General features: G+C 40.2%; 1 protein-coding gene across 3 annotated transcripts in view; it reads left to right on the top strand.

The window, feature by feature from the left end:
• The window catches only part of SATB2 (SATB homeobox 2), a 157782-nt gene that overhangs the window by 14745 nt on the left and 120279 nt on the right, over positions 1–22758 (top strand). For all 3 annotated transcript variants that reach the window (XM_050969515.1, XM_050969517.1, XM_050969516.1), the window contains exon 3: positions 7336–7512. In XM_050969515.1, the coding sequence (XP_050825472.1) occupies positions 7336–7512 (177 nt within the window). The remainder of the gene's footprint in view (positions 1–7335; positions 7513–22758) is intronic.

A 22758-nucleotide genomic window follows, 5' to 3' on the forward strand; every position in this document is an offset into this window, starting at 1 on the left:
TTCCTGTTAAACAGTGTAGCTGTGTTTCACTTAGAAAAAGAATTCTTGGGCTGGTTAAACTGTCAGAACTGGGGGAAATTTGCAGTTTTGCTGGTGATTTATTTGTGAAAATTCTAGAGAGCAGGGAGAGTGGCGCTGGTAGGGAGACTGATGCCTCAGAAGGATTGGAAGCTGCAAAATGATGTAAACAGTTTGCTGTGGTTTCCCATCACCATTGGCTACAACACAATATGTAGAAGAATATTTCCTGACTAGGGTTGTATTGAATACTGAGAGTTGGAGGGGGGAAAAAGGTGGAGAAAGGTAATGTCTGTACTCTGTCCCCTCAGCCCTCCCAAAAAGGGAGCCATGCTATAGTATTTGAAAAAATAAATCTGGAGACTGAGATCTTCTTCAAGGCCAAATTTCAATCCGGAGCAAATTTTTGCAACCAGTATATAAACCCCTAAAGAGCAGGAGTTAACCAGTGAAGTTCTGCCAGTCCTAGTACAAATGTCCATTAGCTCACAAGTAACCTAAAAAAGCTGGAGTGCTGTGTAGGCAAGCGTTGTGATTGTGGAAAGATGAAGTTTTTGCCCTGCTGAGCTAATCTTTATATTGAGGCAACACCATACTGTTGTGATGATCTTAATATAATCTCTAATTCTAATGTATAGAATTCCAGTTAGCCTTGTTCCTGGATACGTGTAGTGGTTTTCACATGGTTCCAAGTGGTTAGTGAAAAACAAGCTGCAAAGTAATTCCCCTGGTCCTCAGTAAAAAGATTTACAGTGAAAGAACTTTCTGCCTCATAACAGGACTGTTGTAGGTTTGTGTTTGTTATTTAAAAGACTGAAGTACAGTCCATTTACCTAAACCAAGCTTTTATAATAAACAGGCTAACTGCCAACAGTTTATATTCTGTCAAATGTAATTATATTTAAGATTATGGATCGCTTGAAAGTGATTCTGAGGGAACCTGACTAATACCTGCTGAAGTTTTTGAGCGCTTTCTTCAACCACTCCACTGTGCTGTATTGCCATGACCTGAGCCTGTTTCAAGAGAGATTGCTCTCAAATAGTGATAGGTATGCTGCACTTTAGAAACAGTGTCTTTGCATCTATTCAGTCTATCATGTGTCCTAAATATTAAATCTTTAATTGGAGTCTGTAGGATTTTATGTGTAAGATCTCACATCACCTCCCAGCTAGAGCTGAGCAATGCTTTCAGTAAAAATGAGGTGAAGATAAGAATGGTGAACTGTCTTTTCTAATACTCAATGGCCTCTCTCTTCTCAAAAAGCCGTTTGTCACACTTTAGAATAGGCGCGTAATTATGAACAGGTTCAGCTAGTGAAGCTTAAATAGAAGTCTTTCCTGTTTATTAGTATTTGTGTGAGATGTTCATTTCTCAGAATTGTTGCAGGGTCTTCAGCTGATACCATTTTGGAGCTATGGCAGTGTTGTTGCTGAGCTTATCTTGTTGTTTGGTGTTGCACAGTATGATTTTCAAGAGTGGAAATTATTCAGTTACACAGGGGACTAGGCAAATATGGCTGTCACTTTGTTTCCATGGGAATGTGAGATGGAGCTCTTCAATGCTGAAATTCAGGTAGCTCTAAAGAACTGGGAACTGTTAAATTCTAGAGGTTCCTTCCATTTTAATTAGTGGGACTAGGCAGTGGATTTTAATGAGGAAGAGAACAGAAGAGAAGCTCTCTTTGCTATGTGAATTCTGATATGAAGTTCTTGAAGGGATGCTGTCAGAATTAGCATTTGTTTAAAAGAAAGTACGGGGGAATTGGATAACAAATATTTTTTTTTTGTTTAAATTCAGCTTTCTTCTAGTGCCTGAGATTGTGAAATTCCTCTTCATGGTCCATGTTACACAAAATGCCCCTCTAGCATGAAAAGTACATAATTGGTGGAAACCAAATCAGATTTAAGAAATCTTTCATTTTGCTCATCTAGAAGGATGGTAGTATCAGAGGGGAGAACAATTTTTTTTGTTAAATATACTATATGACCTTCGACAGAGGGAATTGTCCAGATAAACTGTGTTGCAGATGGAATTGTATTGAAATGGGGGCCGAGTCATGAAAACCATCTTGTGCAGAGGTCCCATTGAAGTCAATGGCAGTTCTGCATCTGGAAGGCTTGCAGGATTGGTCCCTCCATAAGACGTGTTGTATTGAAAAATGGAGTTGCAGTCTCTCACCAGGGTATGTGTGGGGGGAGTGTAGTTAATTTTGGCTTCCTCTGCAGATCTGATACTATCTCTTTTTGTACACTGGATTTAGGAAAGGTATGTAGTCGCACTCTGGGCCAAATTCAGTCCTGGCGTAATCAGGCTCCACTCCATTGAAGTCATTGGAGTTTGGCACTCTGTGTTTGAGAGAGGCTTGCGTATTGTGTGGCCTTTGTTTAGAATCTCTACTAGGCAAAGCCTGCTTTCTTATGCAATAATGGAGGGTTTTCTGTAGTCTATTAAGTGTCAATAAATGCCCTGGTTTCTGAACATCAAATCATAGATGTTAGCTTTGTCTGTCTGTGAGGGAGATTACCTTGTGTGCGTGTGCTGTAAAAACTTTATTTTCTACTTTTTTTTCATTTGATAAAAATCTCTCCACTATCGTATGATTTCCTTTGGGTTTTACACCACCATTTGATCTCAATTTTTAATAATTTTAGTGGGTTTAACTCCCAAAAGAAAGCATGCTTGTGCTATGAAGTATTCCCACTAGAAATCTGGGAAGTCTTAAAACCTTGTGTTACTCAGAGTTGAGAACTTGGCTCCTTTATTAATTCTCTTCTAGAGAACCCCAGTACAGTAAATTTTTCCATAACATCATGCTGTTGAAATTAATCAAGCTGATGTTTGGAAATTGTTCAAATTAGATTAAATTAAATAACACCTAGACAGAGTTCAACATTTTGCCTGATGAAAACAAATTTTAATCTGAAAAGACACATTTTATTGCATTCTACTCTTATTGACTGATCTGTTTTATATTTATTAGGATAAATGGTGCTTCCCATTCAGTGGGGATAGAATGATGAGTGTATGTGTGTGTATATAGCATTTTTATTTAACATCATCACCAGCTCTCCATATCCTTTCTCCCCCCACCCTCCATATGTTGTTAGCATGCAAATGGACAACATGTGCGAGTCCAGTGACTATAGAGTGCAATTTACCATATTACTCACTTTGAGCACACAATGGACTAGATAACACTTGAAACTTATTGAAAAAAACAGTGAAAGACTCAGCACCATACTGTGCCTTGAAATTGTCATTTGAAAGGAACACAAAGGGACTGGTCCATACACATACAAGTTGCACCAGTTTAACTAAAAATATTTGTTTAATTAGATCAGTTTGAAGAAAACTGGTGGAAACCCATGTAGACATTCTTAAATTGGTTTAGAACTCTGTATTGATTTAGTTCAGTACTTTTTTTTAAATGACTCAACTTTTAGTTAAACTGATGAGTTTGTACACAGATATAGCCAAAAACTACTACTTGAACAAAGACAGCTCTGACAAATACCTTCAGTTTTTAATGCCCACTCTCTAATTTTTATGGATGTTTTATTTCTGTTCACACAGAATGACAATGACGAGGAGGAGAAAATGTACAGTAAAATACAAATATCAGGTACATGATTTCAGTGGTGCTTTCTTTCTAGTCTCTCTCTGCACCTTAGGCCAGGCTCAGAAAAGAATTTGACTAGTTTGCCTAAAAAGTAAGGAAAACCATGTGCAAAGCCTTAGCTTTACAACTCCCTGTGACTGGAAGGGGAATCGTGAAGTTTAAACCACCCAGGTTTGGAAAATGTACACAGGCATAAACAGTCATAGTCAAAGCAGTTTGTGCACAGTTGTCATACATGGGACTGTGCCTCTTCCTCAGAGTGTGGAGAGTGGCATTTATGTACCAATGCTGTCATGAAAGCTTTTGCTGTTTTCTAGGATCTTGTTTTTTCCTTATTTGTTTCAACTGATGCTGTGTGTTCAGGGTCAAAGCACCATCTGAATTTATGTAGAAAAGCAACTAAGTTGCTGTATTTAAATAAATTAACAAAAAAAAATGAAGCAGCTTAATATGAATGCCTTTGTACATTCTGGCATTGCATTTATCCTTTTCAGAAAGAAAAATACTCCCTCTTGCCTCCAGTCCACCTCTTGTAACCTCTGTATGTGAAAATCATATAGTTTTATGTCCTGCACCATGAGTTATAAAGACCCGCTAAAGCGCCTTTGTAAATCTGAAAAACCAAGTACACACAATTTTAGGACCAGAGGTTTTCTGTTGTGTGTGGTGGTTTCTGGATGATCAGGAATGGGAAGAGAACCAAGCAATGTTAAAGGCTCATTTTGCCTTACTCCATCAGTACCTACAAGGCTTCGTATCTAAACTCACGCTCTCAGCTTTGTAAGTATTGCTATAAATTCTCTGACTGGGGCTGTTGGAGAGCATTGACTAATTTACACAGCTATACTTTAAATCTATTGTATTAGGGTTGAGTATGAGAAAGGTGTAATATACGTACCTAGGTGTGAGAAGTTGTGTATATCAGTCTGTGAGAGTGGCATTGGCTTCCAGCCGAAAATGTTTTCTTCTCTCATTTTTAATGTACAGTAAAGAATGTTAATTTATTCTCTGACTGTCAGGAAATAGGGAACTCTGAGGTAATAAATCTGTGGAAGAAACGATAGCTTTATTCTGTCCAATGCTAAATAAAGGGCAAAGCAGGTGATACTTCCTTGGAATGCGATTTTCTGGGGAGAGTTGGATTTACCATCAGTCTTTAGTAAAGTAGGATTGGTGTTAAAGTTCTAGGGGTTGTAGCCACAGGCACCAAAACCTATTAGCAGCAGAGGATATGATAATTTTCCCTTTACCCCACATTCTTTTTAATGTACTGTTAGCAGCTTATTGTCATTTCTGCGGGGCCACAAAGCTCAGAGATGCTGTCCTTGGAAACCCCATCTCTGTAGCAGAGCTGCCAGCCAGCAGTGGTGGGAAAGGACCATTTTAAAAGCCAGTATTTGGCAGAGGATCTTCAGTAATGATGTGGGTTCATCCTATGATCCCAAAATTAAACTATGAACAATTCTACTTCCAGCAATTGAGAGCTTCTTCTGCAGAGATGACATAAATGATAGTATAGATTGCATGGGGAATTGATATAACGTATATGTCAAGGGGGCGAATAGACAGGGTTGTAGCAAGAAAAGCAACCAGTTGCAGGATAAAAGATGCAACAGCACCCCTTTCTCTCATAAGCTTGCATTCACCCACTTGTGCTAATTTACCAAAGTGTAATTTATTCAGCCATTAGCATTGCGTCTGAATTTGGCCACTTGTTACTACAATCGTTATAAACTTGTCTCACAACATATTAATAGTTACACCACAGATTGTTGGCATTACTAATGATAAATTGGGCATTGAAAGTACTGTGACAAACCATGTCTGAATAGAAACAGAAGATTTTTCACTTACAGAGAGACTGAATTTTGTTTGAACTAGTTATGTGATTTACAGGCAACTAGGATTCAACCCTGGGGTCATAGAAGTTAATAGGAATTTTGTCACTGGCTTCAGTGGGAGCAGGATCAACTCCACAACATCTTTCCAGCAAAGAAGCCCACAGATGGCTTTATGGTACATGTTCTTGAGTACATTAAGACTAAACAGTAGTACTTCAATTTGCAGAACTCTTGGCCATGTACCAGAATCCAAGAGCAGCAATCTGATATTGAGAGGTTCATTCCTGATGCATGTTACTATTGCGAACAACACCATTGTACTCGTCAAAGGGAATCTGACCAGTGTCTAATGTAACGACTGAGAGTTGTGTACTTAACAATTTATTTTTAAACGAGTTTTGTCTCTTGCACCAACAGCTGATAAGGATTTGAGTCCATTAGTTTTGCCTCCTATAGTTGTCATTGACTTCACTGTCTCCTGTCTGATGTAGGGCTGTGACTCTAAAATGGAATGCAGCTTTTCCCCAAGCAAATGCCTAAAGAAGCAGCAAACCTCAGTCGATGTATAGGAGTGATCTTTAACTAAAGCTTGAACCGAACTGTGGTGGATACCTCGAAGAGGTTTTAATTGACTTCTTAAGAAAGGAGAGTTGACTTCCTGAAATGCAGGTTTCTCTTATTTTGCTTGAATGTGCAATAAAGTAGCACAATGTTTGTTCTCCTTAACATAGCCTAAAAATAGCCTGTTGTTTTTCTTTTCTTTGCCATTAGAGAGAGGGCTATACTGCTGGTCTTTAGAGTGAGCTTTCCACCCACAACAGTAGACCTGAAGGAACTCCTTTCATTAGACTGTATAGGTAGGAACTAGTTAAACCATTTTAGGCTGAGATATATCTCCAGTCTCATAATGATTTCCAGCATGTTCAGTGACTCACAAGTATACGTAGCCAATTAATAAACGTCTAGTAGCAGAGCTAATCAGCAGTTTGAAAAGGAAGGATGATAACATTGTTACAGGTAGTGTTATGTGAGAGGTAGCTTCCCTAGTCTGTTTCAAACACAGGCCACACAATTTGTAGCAGATGTAAACCTTCCAGCAGTCATGAAAGAAACTTGCAATAAAACAAAATTAAACAATCCTGCCCAAATCTTCTCCCAAGTCTGGGCTGCTTCTAAAGCTCCTCTCCCAGGACTGCTTAGTCCATACCTAGATCCACACTAGACCATGCCCTCCTCATGCCTTATATTATGGTGAGCTAATGAACCATCTGCCTCAGTGATTCTGCGGGATCAGCACCAGCTAGCAGGGTGGGTTTTCCCGTGAACAATGCAAACCTGTTACTGTGTGTTTCTGTAGCTCTTAATATGGCAAAAGGCTGAGTGGCTTCAGTCTATACATGTATCAATGAGCACACCCCATCCCTCTGGAACACATAACCATGCATGGAGAAAGCCTTGGTCTTTTAATTCTCCTGTAGTGTTCATTGTGTGGGGAGGAGAGGGAATAACATTTAAATGCGGAGTTCATGTATGGCTGTGTATAGGGAAATATATGGAATCCTAGCAGACTAGAGCTGGAAAGTCTTATTAGGGCATCCTGTTTATCCCCCTGGTTCTTGCATTGTATTCTCTGGACTGTTATCTAGTATGGTTTTAAATGAGTCAAGTGAGGAGGCACCTACTATTTCTCTTTAAAGACTATTCTGCAGTCTAATGAAAACTGGGAAAAAAGGCAGACCTCTAACATGAACCTTCCAGGATGTGTATTAATCTGACATTTTCAATCAGAAATGAATTACTTATTTGTTCCTGTTCCTCTATTACTGATGATTCTTTTAAAAACCTTTCTTACTTAGGTTTGATGATTCCCGTCTTTTGTGTGGTGGAGCAGTTGGACACCTCCCTTGAATATGATAATCGAGAGGAGCATGCGGAGTTCGTTCTGGTTCGCAAAGATGTCCTCTTTAGCCAGCTGGTGGAGACGGCGCTCCTGGCTCTGGGGTATTCCCACAGTTCTGCAGCTCAGGCACAAGGTATTCCACTGCATTCTTTTTCATGCTCATTGACATAAGAAAACAGCTTTTCATAGCTCCTGAGGTCACTGTGCAAGAGGATTAGTGGCAAACCTAGCAAGCAGTTAAATCAGTAGTATTTCTTATCACTGGGCTTGTAACAGCGCCAGACTCTCTATCTGGTATAGAGAGCATTTGATAAATCCTACTGACATATGAAAGACTGGTATTGATCAGTTAGAGAAAATATTATGTCTTGCTTTGTTCTTTAGTGTAAGGCCCCAAGCTTGCTGCCTCGAAGAACATTATTCAGAGTAGCCATGTAGTATACCTGTGTGTATAACTGCATGACATTGTACAATATGTGCCAGCTATCTTGTCCCCCTCATTTCAGGGCCATGACACATGAACACCAGGTTATGTATTTAAAAATGTTTGTGCCGCACCATACTTTGTCACTAAAATAAATATATATAGGATTCCCTTTATGACTGATAGCTCACTCTGATTATTTAATATTAGACCAATATCTATTTTGGCATCCCTACCATAGTGCTACAAAGCCTCTTGGGAAGCTGAAGGTCATTCTATAGTTATGTAGATGATTGTTCAGCAGTGGAGAAGAGGTTAAAAAAAAATAAAAAACCTCTTGAGGAAAAAGATTGAAAACCAAGATCCTGTTGAAATGATTCGCTCTGCATTTCAAGTGAATGGCTTGTATTGACTAGATGGTAATGCTTACTTTTTGAAGCGAAATCCGTAACTTTCAGTTCAGTCTTGACATGATTTTTAAAAAACCAGTGCACAATTAGACTAATCTACGAATGGTTTTACTTGGAAATTTGGCTTTTTAGCTGCTTTAGTCAGTATTTCCTTATTAAAAAATTTGAAATAAAAGGCAGCCAGGAGATTTCGGCTGCCTTCAATGTGAGCAGCAGCGGTGTTTGAAACTAAGTGTCCTGGAAACTAGGATATAATGTAGAGCTCCTAAAGAAAACTTCTTTCAAAGCAGTCTGATAATGATTCATTTCCTCTGTCAGCTAGTCTGCTTTCTGAGAGAGGTCCAGGATTTGAGTCCAAGCAAAACTCAAGCACAGCAACACTGAGTTTTGTTACAAAACACAACAATAAAAGCAAGCAAAGAAGTTTAGGTTTCTTTCAAAACATTTCATGCCATTTCAGGGGCACTTTTTGCTCTGAATGTAAAGGTCGCTGTATCCCACTCTTTCCATCCGGGTGAGCCAGCTTCCTGCTTGACAGCACTATCCATCTCTGTTAACATGATTACGCAACATGTGGGGAGCTAACATGTGGAACATGCTGTGTTAAGTAGCCAAGATTTGATTTTTGGCGTCTATCGAGGAAAGGGCTTCACTGGGAAGCCGCTCCAAGGAGGTGTGCCATTGCATGCAGTGACCCACACCAGCTGAGCACCTTGCTTGGAGAAACCACTCTCTTGCAGTACCTTTCTGCTGAGGGCTGGTGAGGGACTCAAACAGGTCATTAGCCACTTCCCCCTGTGCAGTGGCTGTTGCATTTTTTTTGTACTGTTGTCTTGGAAAATGAGCAGGTTAAAGTAATAATCTGTTGTTGGCTTGTGTATTTGTGTTTTAAAGGGCTAGTATTCAAACCTCACATATCAAATTGATTTCATTAGTTAAGAAATGGCCTCTCTTTGGTTAGCACTTTTCTCATACAAAGTGTCACATATCGGAGGGTTAGCTATGTTTAGTCTGGATCTGTAAAAGCAGCAAAGAGTCCTGTGGCACCTTATAGACTAACAGACGTATTGGAGCATGAGCTTTCGTGGGTGAATGCCCACTTCGTCGGATGCATGTGCAGCCTGACAATACGTCTGTTAGTCTATAAGGTGCCACAGGACTCTTTGCTGCTTTTACTCATACAAAGTATTAGTGTCCACCAGTTCCTTTGTACTTAGAAGTGGAAGAAATTACCATAAAGCTTGATCAGCTCCTAGATCTCTTATTTATGTATTGCTCTTATTACCTCACTCTGAAAAGCCAGTCTTAAATTGTATCAGACATGCCATACAAACAGTGAAGGAACACTCGGTGTTCCATCATTTGAGGTTGATTTTTTTGGTATGAATTCTGCTATTGAACAGATTTGTGTGAAAGCTGTGAGATTTGACAGAGGCATGGACATAGAACTAGTTGATCACCAAGACAGTTTAGATTCATGATGAAAACGGCAGGATATTGGTTTGGTTTGTAATCAGTATTAGGGTTGAAACAAGGGGGGCTCCAAGGTGGTGATGGGAAGATTTGTTTTAGTATTCACTTATAAAAAATGATAGTACATCTGTTTGTTTTTCCCTCTCTGAGACTATCTCGGCTGCTCTGCATCAGGAGAGACCAGCCTCTCCTCCTCCAATAACGACCTGCTGCCAGTAACTTAATCAACAATTGTGATTATTGGCGTTGATTTCTTTTTAAATGATGCATTGATAAACAATCATTTTAGTTCTCTTTACCAGTGTTCCGTGAACAGGAAAACCGCTAATTTTTAAGACCAACGTGAGAAGCTCAGCATTCTCTGATGCTTTTCTAAATGCAATAAAATCTTGAACAACTTGTGCTGTAGAAAACCGACTAGGATACTGATGTGAAGAGCTGTCCTGAGACATTCTAGTGGCGAAGTAGACATTAACTGCCTTTACAATAATGAAGCTTTAACCAGTCTGTGCACTGATTAGTAATACAGCTGTGGGATAAGAACTCCAAATATTGTAATCTATTAAGTGGAAAAATGTACATTGTTAATTTTTCTTTATTCTTGTTGCTGTCTGGTTCCAGTGTGTGACTGACAAGTTTCATTTGATCTTGCAAAAACTTCTGCTTGCTTTTAGAGCCACCCTCAGTAGGATCACTGGCCCTTGGTATGTGTCTGTCATTGGAGGTCCAATTGGGGAAAATTATCACCTGGTTTTTGTACAACAAGTGTGAGACTGCTTGCATCAGTTTCCATTGCTGTTTTCCCTGTAGCTTACTGAAGTAGAATGAACAGTCTTGAGACAAATATACAGTAGGATGTACTGATAAAGGATTTCTGAAGGTGGACCATACCTTATTGAAGAAAGCTTTTTGTTTCATCGTCCCTGTCTGCCCTGAGTTAATTGGGGAGAGCATTTTTATCCTGTAAGCTGTTGCTTACAAGCATTTTCCATGGAGCCTTTTCCAGCTAACGTTGGCCTCATGAAACTTCAGTTTTTCAACAAAATCTGCAAACAATATTCTGTAACCAGATAGGGACTTATTACCAGCCTGGCACTAAGGATATGTCTACACTATGGGATTGTTCCGATTTTACATAAACCGGTTTTGTAAAACAGATCGTATAAAGTCGAGTGCACGCGGCCACACTATGCACATTAATTCGGTGGTGTGCGTCCATGGTCCGAGTATAGCATCGATTTCTGGAGCATTGCACTGTGGGTAGCTATCCCGTAGCTATCCCATAGTTCTCGCAGTCTCCCCCTTCCATTGGAATTCTGGGTTGAGATCCCAAAGCATGATGGTGCAAAAATAGTGTCGCGGGTGATTCTGGGTAAATGTCGTCACTCAGTCCTTCCTCCGTGAAAGCAACAGCAGACAATCATTTCGCACCCTTTTTCCCTGGATTGCCCTGGCAGACGCCATAGCACGGCAACCATGGAGCCCGTTCAGCTTTTTTTTATTGTCACCATATCTCTACTGGATGTTGCTAACAGACAAGGTACTGCAGCGCTACACAGCAGCATTCATTTGCCTTTGCAAGACAGCGGAGACGGTTATCAGTTGTTCTGTACCGTCTGCCATGCCATTATAAATTGGTGATGAGATGACGGTTATCAGTCATTCTGTACTGTCTGCTGCTGTCATGGGTGCCCCTGGGTGAGGTCAGCCAGGGGCGCAAAGACAAAACTGGGAATGACTCCCCGAGTCAATCCCTCCTTTGTGGTATCTAAAAATAGAGTCAGTCTGGCCTAGAATATGATGCAAGTGTACTACAGAACCAGAGAACCAGAGAGCACAGCTGCTCCGTGTCAGATCCCGCAGAAATGATGAGCTACATGCCATTCTAGGGGGTGCCCCAGCAACAACCCTACCCGTTGCTTTCCTGCTCCCCCAACCCTCCTGGGTTACTGTTGCAGTGTCCCCCCATTTGTGTGATGAAGTAATAAAGAATGCAGGAATAAGAAACACTGACTTGTTAGTGAGATAAAATGAGGGGGAGGCAGCCTCCAGCTGCTATGATAGTCCAGGCAGTACAGAATCTTTTCTTTACACATGAAAGGGAGCGGGCTGATGGAGCTCAGCCCCCAGTTGCTATGATGAAGACGGTTACCAGCCATTCTGTACCATCTACTGGGAATGACTGGGAGTCATTCCTATTTTTACCCAGGCCCCTCTGGCCAACCTCACCTGAGGCCAGCCAGGAGCACTCATGGGATGGTGATGACGATGGATAGCAGTCATATTGTACCGTCTGCCACAGGGGAGGGGAGGAGAGAGGATACTGCTGTTCACTGCCGCTGCACCGTGTCTACCAGCAGCATGCAGTAGACATTCGGTGACATTGAAAAAAGTCAAGAAATGATTTTTTCCCCCTTTTCTTTCACGAGGGGGGAGGGGGGTAAATTAACGAGCTATACCCTGAACCACTCCGGACAATGTGTTTGACCCTACAGGCATTGGGAGCTCAGCCAAGAATGCAAATACTTTTCGGAGACTGCTGGGGACTGTGGGATAGCTGGAGTCCTCAGTCCCCCCTCCCTCCCTCCATGAGCATCCATTTGATTCTTTGGCTTTCTGTTACGCTTGTCACGCAGCACTGTGCTGTGGACTCTGTATCATAGCCTGGAGATTTTTTTCAAATGCTTTGGCATTTCATCTTCTGTAACAGAGCTCTGATAGAACAGATTTGTCTCCCCATACAGCGGTAAGATCCAGTATCTCCCGCACGGTCCATGCTGGAGCTCTTTTTGGATTTGGGACTGCATTGCCCCCCGTACTGATCAGAGCTCCACGCTGGGCAAACAGGAAATGCAATTCAAAAGTTCGCGGGGCTTTTCCTGTCTACCTGGCCAGTGCATCTGAGTTCAGATTGCTGTCCAGAGCGGTCACAATGGTGCACTGTGGGATACCGCCCGGAGGCCAATACCATCGATTTGCGGCCACACTAACCCTAATCCGATATGGTAATACCGATTTCAGCGCTACTCCTCTCGTCGGGGAGGAGTACAGAAACCGGTTTAAAGAGCCCTTTATATCAATATAAAGGGCCTCGTTGTGTGAACGAGTGCAGCGTTAAATCGGTTTAACGCTGCTAAAATCAGTTTAAACGCGTATTGTAGACCAGGTCTAAAGTGGGGAAGTTAGTTGTGTGAAATCCATAAAAGCTTAGTAAACATTTACGTATTTTCTTTCATCATTTGTGTCTGCACCTGAAATTAGAAAACCTGCTGCCAATATCTTTATGAATAGAATGTGATAGCACAGAGCTCTTCTTAACAAGGATATTTTCCTATGCAGAATTTAATAACATTAATATCCCAAATCTAAAACACTCTGCTTCTAATAATTTTATTTATTGGGGTGGGGTCCCAAAAAGAGAATAATTCATCTGGAGCATTTGTGGCCAAACTGGAGCCTTTAGTTTTGAGTGCCTATTAGAGTTCTACATTCTGACCTGCACCTGATCTTTGTAATAAGAAGAGGTAGCCCATGCCCATAGTCTCTGTGTGTCTCAGCAGCCAGTGCTCCATGAAGATACAGCACTGAATGCTGGGACCAGAGGTCTCCACAGGCAGCCCCTCCATACTAAAAATAGAAGTAGCTACAATCTGCTCCATTTTGCATGCAAACATACAGCTGTTGGATTAGCTGTGAAAGTAGACTTCTTACCACAATGGATACTAATTTAGTAGAGCTAGTTGGAAACTTTGGCAAATTTCACAATTCTGAGAGAAACTAGAGGAAAAAATTAAGTGAGATTTTTCTTCTGTATTTTGACCAGCTCTGCTAGTTAGCTCTGGTCACAGGCTCTGCAGAGAAGCCAAAGAATGACTGGACCATGAAGATGGAACTGCACTTCCACTTCTTGAAAATGGTTTAGCTAGGTCAGGGTCAAGATGGGTTCGCCGGGCAATGTGCAATATCTTCCACTGTTGATGCTTATCTCATACCTGTGTTGTGAATGAAAGTTTCCAGGGCAGAGTGGCAGTTTAGCCATATATTAGAACAATAAATTTCAGGAGGGGCTGCGGTGGCTTTAGGAGGAGTTGTGCTGCATGACGTTACCCATTCAGAAAATGTTCAACTGTTCTGGGATCCTATTACCAGAAGCAAAACATGTAGCAAGTAGCCAGGAGGATAGGAGACAGCTGCATGGGAGTGGGCAGGAAAGAGGGAGGCAGTGATAAGGAAAAAAGTGAAATGGGGGAAAGAGGGTAGGAGGCTGCCAGGTGGAGTGGAAGGAAACAAGAAAGTGACAGGAGATCTAAGAGAGAGAAAGAAGTGGGTGACTTCAGGCTTGCCTCTGGCACTCTAGAGTCTGAGCACTTCACAAACATGGAGGATTTTTGTCCTTGCAGCATGACTGAGAGGTAGGAAAATGTCATTATCCCAACTGGACAGCTGGGAAACTGAGGCACATATATTAAAAAACTTGCCCAGGATCCATAGCAAATGTGACAAAGCCAGGAATGAAACCCAGAACTCCTGGTGTCTTAACCACAAATCATCTTTTCACTTGGAAAAAGAGAGGCAAATGAAGTCTCTGAACATGTAAATATACTTGGAGTCTGCACCGCCCTCAGGCTGTTAACCTAATGCCCTCCATGAGGACTGGATACACTTAAATACTAGAGAGAGAGAGAGAGAGAGAGAGCATGCAGTTACTTTGGGTATTTGCCATTTAGAAAACAACCAGCCGCTAAAACCCAGTCCACCAAATGTGTGAACCTCTGTCAGCCTGCATACTTGGCTCCTGCTTTAGTTGCATTGTGTGATGATCATTACAACCTTGTTGCTATTTGTGGGATTATAACAGTCTACAAATATTTGAAGGGTGTAAATACCAAGAAGGGAGTGGAATTGCCTAGGATCTCCAAGAGGGTAGGGCTAGGGGTAATCAGAGGAAACTGAATGAAAGATAATTTGGGCAAAATACCAGGAAACATTTCCCAACAGTGAGATCTGTTGGCTTGCGGAGTAACATCAGCGTAGACTGTGTAACTGCAGGGTGAAGGCAAACAGATCAGCTGCTGGTGTTTGTTGCCATTGAGCATACACAAGAATCATTTTAATATTCCTCTTATCAAGAAAGAGAAAACAAGATCATGAAACTATAGTAGGACCCTGGTAATCTGTGCATGTTACTGCTTGTACAGTAGCAATAGTGTGCTAAGTACACTACTGACCGGTAGGAAGAGAAGGGGTTTCTTTCTGATTACAGATAGTATAAGTAAGAGGAACAACAGCACTCATGTACAGCTGATGCAAGAGGAGAAAGGGGTCTACTTTGAAGAGTTGTGTGATCACTACACCTGTAAATTGTCTCTTCCTACTCCTCAGCAAAGACCATTGGCTAGTACTGCTCAGAGCTGTGTGTGCAGGGCTGAGTCCCAAGTCCGTGTGATCAAAGCACAGGTAATAATAAATAACAGGGTGGTCTAGTCTGGTTTTGTACTGCCAAGACTTTTTGTGTTTACAAAATAAACATTTGATTTACTGATAAAATTCGGATGCTATAAATGAAACTCGGTGACAGTTATCAAATGAACAAAATGCTTTTTCTGATGGTTTCCTTGCCCTCACATTATTTTGTTCACTTTCTTCTTCTTCTTCTTTGTATGCGGTAGTGCCCAAGAGTCCTGGTCATGGACCACCATCCCATGATGTTAGGTGCTGTACAAACCCAGAACAAAAAGATGGCCCCAATTCCAAAAAGATTGCAATCTAAGTTGCTCCCTAATCTTGTGAAGTTCATTAATTTGCGACGGGGTCTCCCAGTGATCAGTGCAGTTCTCCTGTATTTGTGCCCTTAGGTTCTAGGCAGATTGGTAATGTCCCCATAACCTCAACTTGCTGGTTGCCAAATATGGATGCCCTGATAATGTAACACGTCTCTTTTATTTAAAGATAAACAAACAAAATACCCCTCCTTTCTGGCCTCCTCTCGGCAGCAGAATCTTATCCTGATCTTTGATTGAAAACTATATCTGGTTAAGTTAGAAGTGGTAACCCCCTTTTGCCTTCCTCACTTCTCCTGGGGAGTCTGTGTTCTCATCCCTAACTCTCCTCTCTCACTCCCTTCTCAATGCTTTCTAATATTGGGGGCAAGATGGTGGGGGACTGGACTAAAGCACTCAGCAGTGTGGTGTGTCTGCCCGATGCACTTATACTGGGCATTTTGCAATGAGCTCTAGAGTAATAGTAATGATAGCCTTGAAACGAATTGTAAAGAGATCTGAATTCTGGCAATGATCTGAAGGGGTCCATAAGAAAAGTTTCCTTCTGAATGCCTCCCTCCTCCCTAAATTCTCTGGGCTTTGTAGTTGTGGGTGTGTTCCCATTTTTGCTTCCTTATATTCTATAAAGAAGGCCTGAAAGATTTTTCTCAGGTTTTGGTTTTTCCTGTGTTTGATTTTATTTATTTTTATTATTATTAATAATAATAATAATTTGTATTACCATAGTACCTACGGGTTCCAGTCACGAACCAGGACCCCATTGTGCTAGGTACTGTACAATCACAGAACAAAATCATGGTCTCTGCTACAGAGACCTTAAAAGTTCATCTCTTGTCTACCTTGGAATGCTTCATGGCAAGTGGAGCACAGAACTGTATCCCAACAGTTGAGAGTGAAAATCAAGCAAGTGCAAAGGGCAGGGAATTTTAGTCAGCCTGTTCAAAATGTTTTTTGCTTTTTTGTTTACAAGTATTTAATTCTAACACTTAGTGAGCACTTGGCTGAAGTGACATCTTTGTTCAAGATTCAACATCCAAAGCCTTTCCCATAAGGCATGGATGCTCCCAGCAAATATCACTGAGAGTCTTCCATCAAAATCATGGAAGACCATACTTAAGACTTCCAATAACCACGAAGAACCTTATTTTTTGAGGGAAAAAATACATTTCAAGATTTCTTTACATGTCCTAAAGAAGCAGGAAGGGTCCAAAATCAATTTTAAAAAATGTTGCAGGTTGCCTTTAAATCTCATCTGTGAATGTTCCCTTTTTTTGGTAGAGTCATTTTGCTGTTACGCAAATACGTCCCATGTCACTACCTTATGAACACATTGGCCACTACATTCTTTACTTTGCTCATTACAGAAATTCTTAGCTTTAAAACAGTGGTCAAGTGGTTTTTTTGTTTTTGTTTTTGTTTTTTTCTTCATTTTGGCATAAGCTCTCTGCTCCCCGTTTATTATTTGCAGGATTTTTGTGATGGAACAGAAACTTCCACAAATAATCTGTTTTTCTAGATGGCAAACATCTGGGTAGTATAAGTAAATGGGTAATTTATTAGTGTTTGAACAGCTTAAAGGAGAGTAACCAAACAGAGCCCTGAATAGCTCAGCACTTCTGATGGCTGCTTTCCATCTCCTATGCGGTTTGTGACTGAGCAAAATACCATGGCGTTCACAAGCAGAAGAGGAGGCAGGGATGAAAAGAAGAGAGAGCTGAGGGCCAGAGCACATTTTGGTCACAGTAGAATACCCCTGCTTCGTTTCCTGTGCGCCTGTGAGCTTTTGCATGTCCATGATGAGAATTTTAAACCAAGTGCTTTGAAATACACCATATTTTGATGACTGGTTTGAGGACGCTAATGAATCCTGAATTGTGTTTCAGTGGAGTGTGTATCATTTGTTTGTTCCATACCAGTAATTTGGTAAAATTCTGAATACGTCACTGAGAGAAAACATTAAAGTTATTTCTCTGTTTTTTTTTTCCTCCTGTTTCTGAGAAATAACAGCAGAACATAATAGCAAATCTGCTCTGCTATTTTACAGGGTTGTATTCCTTAAAGCTTTCCACTCTTTGTGCTGCAGGCTATATGCAAATAGATAAAACTTGTGTCCCACAGCTTCACCCTCTTCAGAGAAATATTGTCACACATTCTTTTGGTCCGTTCTGTAAACCCATGAACAAGATACTGACGTTGTTGTGACAGAAAAGAGGCTATGGCCTGGTAACCCTCACAGCAGTATTTGAGGGAAAATAAGCAAAAGTTCACTCCAAAAGGACTATGTGTGCTTGATTAAAAGCTCAGACCAGCTGTTAATAAATTCAGATTATTTTTGGTCCACTTTTCCCCGCCCACAGGAACCTCTGGTATTTTTGAGGAACGTTGGGAAATGGTGCATGGTAGTTTTTACTGAACATTTATTTTAGCCATCATTTCATTTCTCTAATGGGGGCCTAAATATTGGTTTAAAAGGAGCAGTATTTCCTAAAAAAAGGAACATAATAGGCTAGATTAGGTTACCTCCCCAGTCCAGGATAGGAAAATGAGGTGTGTTTAGTAGATGTGATAGCTAATGTGTTAACACATTTTAAAACATCACTTAGCAGGTAGTGTTGGCCAAGACAATGGTGTTTGAAACACCTAACTCCTCCCCTCTCCAGGGCTGATCACATTTTTTAACAGTAGTCTGTGTAGACTACGATAAGAGGTGCATTCTGAAAAAGCAAACCTCTTTTAAAATTCTAGCATAGACAGGGGAGGTCCCTAGTCTCTCAGTAAGGCTCACCCTGACCAGCTAACATGTTAAAACATGGCTTATTCCAAACATATCATAGCCAAGGTTATGTCTTTTTGTTTCAGAAAAAGGTGTGTGGTGGTTGTTTAATTAAAATCATTCAAGTTTCATATCAAGGTAGCTGAGGCAAGGCATAAGTAGTTTTTTACTTTGATGGAGCTAGTTAGGGTCAACCGTATAAACTCCAACTGGTGTTTACCCCAACCAGGTGCATTGAGGTAAAAATTACAGCACCTTGTCTCCTCTAGGAATTTAACTAACTTGACATAGTGAGCTCAAGAAAACACACACCTTTTTTGCAGTGAAGGCTAACCCAAGTTTAGATAGATCCTTTGTCTACCCTAGTTGCCAAGTGGTGTTTAACAATGTGTTAGCAAATGGACTGAGCTAGAATATGTTAAAACACTCCATTTTCCCAATATAGACAAGACCAATGAGTAATCCTGAGGCCACAAGACCAAACTCTGTGTGTTTGCACTTTTCGCTGAAAGTGTACTTAATTCTGCCATGGGGTGTGGTGGGATGGACTAGACAACCTCTTGAGTTCCCTTCCATCCCTACCCTCTATAATGGTATATCTTACGGTAGAATTTGTCCTTAATAGCTTTTCCATCACAGTTAAATGGGAGCAGGAAAGTGTTTGAGACAATGGCTTCCTTTTCTTGATACTAATGGACAATATCCCTTGCATGCTTATTCCAACAAAAATGATCACTTTTTGAATGAAGTAAGTGCTAACTGAATTATAAAGCCATACTAATTGTAGAGAACAGTGTCAACACCTCAACCCCGGCCAGTTCTGTATGTACATTATTTTCAGTTGTTTCCCATTCTCACTTGGATATTCCTAAAATTTCCAAATAAGAGTTTAATTAGAGTAAGCTTAAGAGAGAATGTGTGTGCCATTCAGGATTCTTTGCTAAATTGCTTTCATACTTTGTTTTTATAATATATTTGCTGCTTAGCCACATTTTGGCCCTCTTCCTTTTTCTAATAAAACCCATTATGTGGGATAGCTAGTAGATAGTTCCTACTTTCACAATGACAATTCCATGCTAAAATGTCCCTTGGCACAGGGATTGTTAACTAATGGCAGTTTGTCTGCTTCTCGGAGTCTATTCTTTTCAGCACTGTGTGAAGATTTTGTGGAAGAGTCTGTGGGGAGAACACTGAGGAAAAAATGTTTATCTTGTGCTAAAACTGACTGAGAACAGACGACCGAGGAAGAGAATGTATCAAATAATGAACTGTGTGTGTATATAAAAATCATTTTAAGATGTAGAGAAATACTCAGGCAGGATTATAGCTTCACGAGAAAACTATCTTTTTGTGAAACATTACCATATAGTAAGTGTTTCAGTTACCACTATTAATATAGATTGATACTATATAAACAGATATCTCTCTTATATATGCAGGATGTAAACAATACATGCATTGCATACATATTCTTCTTTTTAAAAAGCTAACCAGCTCTTTACGTAACAAACGTTATATAGCTATGCAAAACAAAGGATTGTTGTTCTGATAAATTAAACGTGAATATGGGTGGTATTTCTTTTAGCCCCCAAATCTTTTTCTGAGCGATGAGCATGGAGAACAGTCTCTTCCTTTTCTGACTTAAAGACTATTCATTTAAAAAAAAAAAGATGCAGAACTGAGGTGTTTTTTTTTTAGAATAATATTTGCAGCAGTTTTATATTATCAGGCAACTTTTAAAACAAAAATTACATATGCCAGTTTTTTCTTTCTGACATCTTACTAAAGACCATATCAACACCATTTTTTTTTTGCATTTTTCGATCGCTAACACCCCCTCATTAATGTGTATGTGAAATTGGGAACCTAATTAAAAGATTAACAGCATGTACAGTAATTTATCCAAAAGGCATGTGTTAATTTGTTACACTAAAGAGTTTTATGCCGTCTTTTTTTGACACTATCAAAATATTATCAGTGGAACTGGTTTAACCTGGAAGAGTTTGATGCTCTATTATAAATTCTTCTGAAGAAGTGAGATGGCTTAATTTCATATCTAATTGCATAAGGAATTATAAATTAGCTTTTCTAAAAGACCTATGACACTAAGTCACAGAATGAACAAATAAAACAGATTTGTTCTAGTACAAATTAAGATATATGGCAGTATTTTCATTACAAACGCCATTTGTGTGTGGTGAATGTCTGAAAATTTTACAATACGATACAAACTGCTCTTCTATAGTGCAGCCATTCATGCAGTGCATCTTAAGGTGATTTACAACTCATTATGGAAAAAAAAAAAGGCACAAAACAAACCCATAAAGCAAAACCCCTTGAACTGGCTAAGCCATTAAAACACAAATATGTCTTACACCCAGTCTTAAAAGTTGTGAAAGCTGCCTTTTGGATCAAATTAGGAGCTTGATTCTGCACTTTCTGTTCTGGAAAAGGCTGGTTGACTTCAGTATGATTTTTCCTGCCTTGCCCCCACTCCCCTGGCAGTGAAGACTGTGGGGTCAGGCCCAAGTCTGAGTAATGTCACAGCTTAAATTTGAGAATGTATTTGAATCAGTAGAAGTCGTGCTTCTCATTAGATGTAGGCCATGTCTAGAGAAGCGAGCCTCCAGCTGCACAGCTGTACCAGTGCAGCTACACTGCTGTATGATCGCTTGTGTAGCCACTCTATGCTGACAGGAGAGAGCTCTCCCAGCAACATAATAAAACCACCTCCATGAGCAGTGGTAGCTATGTTGGTGGGAGACGCTGTTCTGCTGACATAAGGCTGCCCACACTGGCGCTTCTGTTGGTGTAACTTATGTCACTCGAGGGATGTAGTGTAAACATGGCTTTACTTGGGTGGTGGCTAGGTCCAGTATAAAGGACGCTGTTGCCAGGCCAGAAACCTGGGCTCTGTTCCCTGCCCATGCCAGTGATTTGCCTTGTTAAGGTAGACAAGTCACTGAAACGCTTTCTACTTCTGTTCTCCACCTAAAATACAGCCAATAGTATTTACCCTCTTTGGACAGCATTCTGGGGTCTACGGATAAAAGTGCTACATTCTGTAAGTGCTGATGGCAACGTCTTAGAATTTAATAGGAAATTATTATCTTTATATAAGTTTTTTTTCTTTTCTTTTTTCTCTGAACAGTTCTATAGGAAATGTTATCCCTGCTATAGAAATGAATGTTTAAAATATGGTACAGTAACATTATTGTTTTCTGTTAACCTGTATAGATGTTTACAGTAATTCCTGTAGATCACTATTAAGTTTCTAGTTAAGCCTGTTGGATCAATCTGTATTAAATTCTCCCAGATTTTGCCGTAAGTATATTATTACATGAAGGGTCAAATTCTTCCTTTTGTGAATTCAACTTCAGTGAAGCTAACAAAGTTATCTCAGGGATGAATTTGGCACTTGGTATAATCATGTGTGCTGTTCTTACAAAGTGTGGTTTTTTTTTGTTTTTTTTTGTTTTTTTTTTTTTTTGGTTAAGAGGTTTGCCAGTGTGAAGCTGCTTCTAGTAGGCAGATTGTTGCCTCCAGATATTAAAAAAAAAAAAAAAAAAAAAAAAAAAAAGTGTCAGATCGGTTAAACCTCCAGATTTATTTATTTATTTATTTAAAAAGAGGGCTCAGCAGGAGTAGAGGCTGTTTATAAAGCCTAATAGGAGAAAATGTTTAATTGTGGTTTTTTTAATTACAGTGCGTTCACAGTCCACATTGAGTGATAGAAGAATAATAACGCAGCATGAATGGTGAAACGTGAATTAGATTTTAAAATACTTTCATGCCTAATAAACTAAAGTGTTCTGATTAATGTGGGTAGGCAATGTTTTTATTTTAATACCCAGTGTGGTATTTTAATCTTGTCTGTGTCCTTTTAACTTTGTTGTAAAATCTAATTTTATAGATGCCTCACTACGTAAGCAGGAGAATACTTGGGTTCTGGGGATGGCGTTCTGTATTGAGAAGCAGAGTAAAAAAGATGTTGCAATATTAAAAAAATATATATGTACTGCCAGCGCAGTTTGTTTAAACCCTCTATGCCAATGATTTTATACTCCTGGTAAAGGTGATAGTTTGATTTTTGGCAATGTAATGAAAGTCCAGATCGCGCCGCTCAGATGCATGTCAATTTTTGCTGCTCCAGGGAAGGGGAGTCAAAGTCCTTCCAGCTGAAGCCAAAATTTGGACAGGGGTCTAGGAGCTGGCACAGGTGCAAGGTATCGCCTGCTAAAGCCTAGGATCTGTGCAGCAGGCCACTCTGCGAGTTTTATGGCTGGAGAGGGTGATCTCCATGGCTTCCTAAGCATCCCTCTGAACATGTGTTGTAATTCTGCTTTGGTGCATAAGTTCGAGAGGAGGTGGTGAACAGAAGGGAAGGGAATGAAGTTCCACACTCAAAAACACTGTCTTGATATTTAGTCAATCGAGAATAACACTAGGATAAAATTAGTTTAGCCTTTACTCCAGGATAATGTTGAAAGAACTGACACAAATCCATAAAACTTACTTC

The sequence above is a fragment of the Gopherus flavomarginatus genome, chromosome 10 (genome assembly GCF_025201925.1).
Source record: "Gopherus flavomarginatus isolate rGopFla2 chromosome 10, rGopFla2.mat.asm, whole genome shotgun sequence".
Lineage (NCBI taxonomy): Eukaryota > Metazoa > Chordata > Testudines > Testudinidae > Gopherus > Gopherus flavomarginatus.